This window comes from Pipistrellus kuhlii, unplaced genomic scaffold (genome assembly GCF_014108245.1).
Source record: "Pipistrellus kuhlii isolate mPipKuh1 unplaced genomic scaffold, mPipKuh1.p scaffold_m20_p_8, whole genome shotgun sequence".
Taxonomy (NCBI): Eukaryota; Metazoa; Chordata; class Mammalia; order Chiroptera; family Vespertilionidae; genus Pipistrellus; species Pipistrellus kuhlii.
The window spans coordinates 55079218-55084875 of NW_023425584.1; the positions used below are offsets into that span (position 1 = coordinate 55079218).

Here is a 5658-nt window from a genome sequence, read left to right on the forward strand (position 1 = left end):
AGCCCAGTAGTTCATATTTACAACTACTAGTATACCATTGAAAATAACCATTTAAGTATAGAGTATGCATAATATCTGACAGTCATAAACTCATCGTACCTTTCTAGCCCAGTAGGCGCTTGAGTTTGTTAATCCCTACTCCTTGTGGATAAACACAAAATAACAAATGAATAGTTTCTTCCTATTGGCAGAAAACTTTTGACTGTCTTCCAAAATGACTTCTAAAATGACTAATGGACATTTTTCCAAGACAACTAAATTTTTGGCATGTTGACTTAAAAATATTTGGCTTGCCTTTTGTAAGTGATAACCTCTTCTTAGTAGGGAAAATAGAATGTGGTATCATGTCTTTGGTTTATTTGGCTAAGTTGTGTTCACAATCACGTTATGTAATTTTACATTATCAAATTATGCATACTCTATACTTATATGGTTATTTTCAATGGTATACTAGTACTTGTAAATATGAACTAAAAGACGAAAATACTTAAAAGAAATATTTTTAAAAATTAATAAACTTTCCAGACTTTCTTTTAAAAATATCACTTTAAAATACTTTACATGTAATTTACAAAATATTATTTTAAAAATCCACAGTCTTATAGAATGACAACAGGGAATTCATATTCACTATCTAGGATATTAAATCTCCAAGACCACATTCTTTTCTTAATAAAACTGACCTTTTATAATGTTAAAGATTTTCTATTTAATACTTTGGGAAATAGTTGTGCAATACTTTAAATCAGCAAACAGTGGCTCGAGAGCCACAAAAGGCTCTTTGGCCCCTTGAGTGTGGCTCTCCCACAAAATACCACATACAGGCATGCATGTACAGTGCGATTGAAACTTCATGCCCATGCGCAGAAGTCAGTTTTCAGCTCTCAAAAGAAATTTCAATCATTGTACTGTTGATATTTGGCTCTGTTGACTAATGAGTTTTGCCTACCACTGCTTTAAATGATTGGAAGAATTTGGGAACTTGAAATATAAAGCATATCCTATTTCACTGGTCTTTTTTTTTTTCATATAAACACTATCTCATAGAACATTTTAAATTATCATGTTTATTAATTGGATTTATTAGAATTCTTCTCAGCCAAAATAATAGTGAGCTACCTTTGTAAACATTAACTGCTTCCCAGTCACTCCCTAGTTGTTTGCTATGAATGGGTGTTTTTCCCCCCTCTAATTCCTACCTTTACTCCTAGTCCAACTCTACTTTTTCTTTGTTTTTCCTTTTTCTAAAAGTATAAGTGAACATTAATTTGCAAAGGGCACTGGGAGTGATGAATACAAGATGACCTCTTAAGGACTTTTCTTTCCAAGATTCCTTCAGCAAGTATTAAAATCTTGTGAATGTCATACCATTATGATTTATTTGTATATGTATCCTTGAAAATAACAAAACTAGTTTAAATAGCAAATTACATTTTAAAACATTTTTTCTGAGTTATAATGTAAGAGACATATGAAGAGTCGCAAAACCCCACATTAGTTGTTTACTGAACTGAACACTGAAGTTGTCTGGGGAGCTTTTAATATTACTGCTGCCCAGACACATCACCCAGAAACGTCTGGTTCAGAGTGCATCCCAGACATGAAATTTTTAAAAACTCCCCAGATAGCTCTAAAGTACAACCAACGTTAGGAACCTCTAGTGCATCTACAGGTGACTATTTACAACTTTGACTACACTTAGAATCAATGCATGCATTTAAAAAATATAGCTTCCCAGCTCTACTTCTAGAAATTCAAGTTCAGTTTGTCTGGGGTGGAACCCAGTATTGTGTTTGTTTGGTTGGTTGTTTTTTATTCATTTTTTTTTTTTCAGTGTCCTGATTTTAATGTGAGGTCAATGTTAAGAATTATTACTCAAGAATCAAGATATTTAACATCAATGCATGGAAGATGATATACTGTCATTGTGTTTCTTTTTTTCTTATGACAAACCATAAAACTTTCCCAGTAGAACTCAATGGCATAAGTGCAGTTTTATAAACTAAAGTAAATTAATTTTGTTTAAAAAATTAATATTTGTAGTAACAGTAATAGTATTTTTAAGGTATACTGAAGGAATATAGCTGCCCTGCCATTGAGCAGTTTGGGATTTGATCTTGTAATTTTTGGGTCTAATTTGTCATTGTAGTTTTATCTCTAAGTTGGAATCATCAGTTGCTCTAAGGAAGTCAATGTTGACATATTATACTATCTCCATAATTGGCTAGATTGAAAGCGACTTTAGAATAATTTCTATCAGTGCTCTGCTGTAAAGAGTGAGGCTTCCAAAAATAGAAGCAATGTATGTAAAAGAACCACAACCTCACGAATAGTAGTTTCCTATAACATATAGATATAAGAATAACTCCCTTTTGAATGATGTGTAACATGAGGAAAGGCATCAAAAAATTTAGCCATTGTTAATAATGCTGAGCATGCAAGTAACAAAGCAAATATTTAAAACCCACTCCCTTGGGCTTGGAAGGAGGTGGTCACCTGCAGAAAAAGCAGCAGAATCACAGTCACGTGGTGGAAGGATTTGGATGTTGGGGATGCATCCTGGTGGTCAGTCTCGCGACACAGTCTGGCACGCACGCACGCACACACGCACGCACGCACGCACGCACGCACGTGAGCCCTGGCCCGCCTGTTGCTGACCTCCTGACCTCGAGGAGGCAGGGCAAGGACGTGGGCGTCACATGACCCAACGTGACTGTCTTAACTAACGGCCGCCAAGGAGCTGCCTGCTAACAACGTCCGCTCTGCGGGAACCATGGACAGTGCCACCGTGGCCGACGGGGCCGCGGGCCCCAAGCCTGACGCGGACACCGTGCAGGTGCTGCGGGACCTGGCCAACCGCCTGCGGATCCACTCCATCCGGGCCACGTGCGCCTCCAGCTCCGGCCACCCGACGTCGTGCTGCAGCGCCGCCGAGATCATGGCGGTGCTCTTCTTCCACACGATGCGCTACAAGCAGGCGGAGCCCGAGCACCCGGACAACGACCGCTTCGTCCTCTCCAAGGGCCACGCGGCGCCCATCCTCTACGCGGCCTGGGCCGAGGTGGGCGACCTCAGCGAGGCCGACCTGCTGAGCCTGCGCCAGATCCACAGCGACCTGGAGGGCCACCCGACGCCCCGGCTGGCCTTCGTGGACGTGGCGACCGGGTCGCTGGGCCAGGGGCTGGGCGCCGCGTGCGGCATGGCGTACACGGGCAAGTACTTCGACCAGGCCAGCTACCGCGTCTTCTGCCTGCTGGGCGACGGCGAGTCCTCCGAGGGCTCCATCTGGGAGGCGCTGGCCTTCGCCTCCCACTACAGCCTGGACAACCTGGTGGCGGTCTTCGACGTGAACCGCCTGGGCCAGAGCGGGCCCACGCCGCTGGAGCACTGCACCGACACCTACCAGAAGCGCTGCGAGGCCTTCGGCTGGACCACCTACCTGGTGGACGGCCACGACGTGGAGGCCCTGTGCCACGCCTTCTGGCAGGCGGCGAGGGTCAAAAACAAGCCCACGGCCATCGTGTCCAAGACCTTCAAGGGCCGGGGCATCCCGAACGTGGAAGACGCCGAGAACTGGCACGGGAAGCCCATGCCCAAAGAGAGGGCGGATGCCATCATCAAGCTGATCGAGAGTCAGATACGGACCAACAAGAACCTCGCCCCGAAACCCCCCGTGGAGGACTCGCCCCAGATCAGCATCAAGAACATAAAAATGACCTCGCTGCCCGATTACAAGCTCGGCGACAAGGTGGCCACGGATCAAGCCTACGGCCTGGCTCTGGCCAAGCTGGGCCACGCCCATAAGAGGGTCATTGTCCTGGACGGCGACCCGAAGAACGCCACCTTCTCCGAGGTGTTCAAGAAGGAGCACCCCGAGCGTTTCATCGAGTGCTTCATGGCGGAGCAGAACATGGTCAGCGTGGCCCTGGGCTGCGCCACGCGCGACCGCACCGTTGCTTTTGTCAGCACCTTCGCCGCCTATCTGACCCGGGCCTTTGATCATATCCGCATGGGAGCCATATCCCAAACCAATATCAATCTGATCGGCTCCTACTGCGGGCTATCCATTGGTGAAGACGGGCCCTCCCAGATGGCCCTGGAGGACCTGGCCATGTTCCGAAGCATCCCCAACTGCACAGTCTTCTACCCGAGCGATGCCGTCTCCACAGAGCATGCTATCTATCTGGCTGCCAATGCCAAAGGGATGTGCTTCATTCGGACTGGCCCACCAGAAATTGCAGTCATTTATGCCCCAGAAGAACATTTTGAGATTGGACAGGCCAAGGTCATCCGCCACAGTGACAATGACAAAGTCACAGTCATTGGAGCCGGAGTTACTCTGCATGAAGCTTTGGCAGCTGCTGACCATCTCTCTGAACAAGGCATTTCCATCCGTGTCATTGACCCGTTTACCATCAAACCCCTGGATGCTGCCACCATCATCTCCAATGCAAAAGCTACCAGCGGCCGGGTGATCACAGTGGAAGATCACTACCGGGAAGGTGGCATTGGAGAAGCAGTGTGTGCAGCTGTCTCTGGGGAGCCCGACATCCTGGTCCATCAGCTGGCAGTGTCAGGAGTCCCTCGAAGTGGGAAACCTTGCGAATTGCTGGATATGTTTGGAATCAGTGCCAGACACATCATAGCAGCTGTGAAACACACTTTAATGAATTAAGATAGCTGTGTTCTTTAAAAGTCAGTTTGTTGAGTTTGGTCTTAAAATAGTTCATCTTTATTCTTGCGTTAGTGCTAGATGTTATCAAACCATTGTTTAGATTATTGTACAGTTTTAAAATGTTTAATACCTTTCTTTATTCCTAATTCAGAAATTCGAGTTAACTACCTTTCTGTTAAACCGTGACTATGTACACAAATGCTACTTGCATTTTTGAATAATTGAAGAAGTATATAACTTCATAACAGAACAGCTACGCCTAATATAAAATTTTCTAAGAAGGCTATAAATAACTGTTGGGAATCAAAATAGAGTAATAGTTTCTTAAATGTTTGTAATTTCCTTGTAAGAAAACGTGAATTTGAGCTTTTATGTAATGCGTTCTACCTACAGCTTTCCAGATACTGTTTGACTGCAGTTGCCTTGGGATTTCCTCAGAAGTTTGAATTAATCTCTCCATAGTTAAAAGGCCATAGAGCACCAGTGAAGGTTCTTATGATGAATCATACTGTTTTCTTAAGGAGATGAAAGCATAACTAGTTCTAGTCTGCTTACTGCAGAGTTAGGTGAGGTTTCAAAATGTTTTATTTTTTCAGTGGCCAAACCAGATTGCTAACTAGCTTATATTCATCTACTAAGATTACTAAAGTGAATGTAATAAAGAATTTTAAAACTTCAGCTCTACTTAGTTTGTGCCATGTATATGTGACTTGTCTTCTTCTTGGTAAGGAAGAAAGTTCTATCTAAACCAGAAGCAGAAAGAGGCATGTCTCTTAACAGTAATACTGGGGAAAGGTTTGAGCTGCAGATAAGTCACCAGAGAACAACGTGTGGATTGAAAAGCCATCTCAAGCAGACTTGTTGCTTTTAGGTGTAAAAAACATAAATTATATGGCTAGAATACAAGAAAAGAGTACTTACCACTCAGGTAAAGTTAAAGATGGACCAAGGTTCAAAATTAAATTTAAAATTAGTCTGTATCT

General features: G+C 43.8%; 1 protein-coding gene across 1 annotated transcript; it reads left to right on the forward strand.

The window, feature by feature from the left end:
• The first annotated feature begins 2087 nt into the window (after window positions 1-2087).
• Window positions 2088-5041, forward strand: TKTL2 (transketolase like 2). The gene has a single exon (XM_036424951.2). It carries the CDS (start codon window positions 2774-2776, stop codon window positions 4673-4675), a length of 1902 nt encoding a protein of 633 aa, XP_036280844.1. The 5' UTR covers window positions 2088-2773; the 3' UTR covers window positions 4676-5041.
• The last annotated feature ends 617 nt before the right edge of the window (window positions 5042-5658 follow it).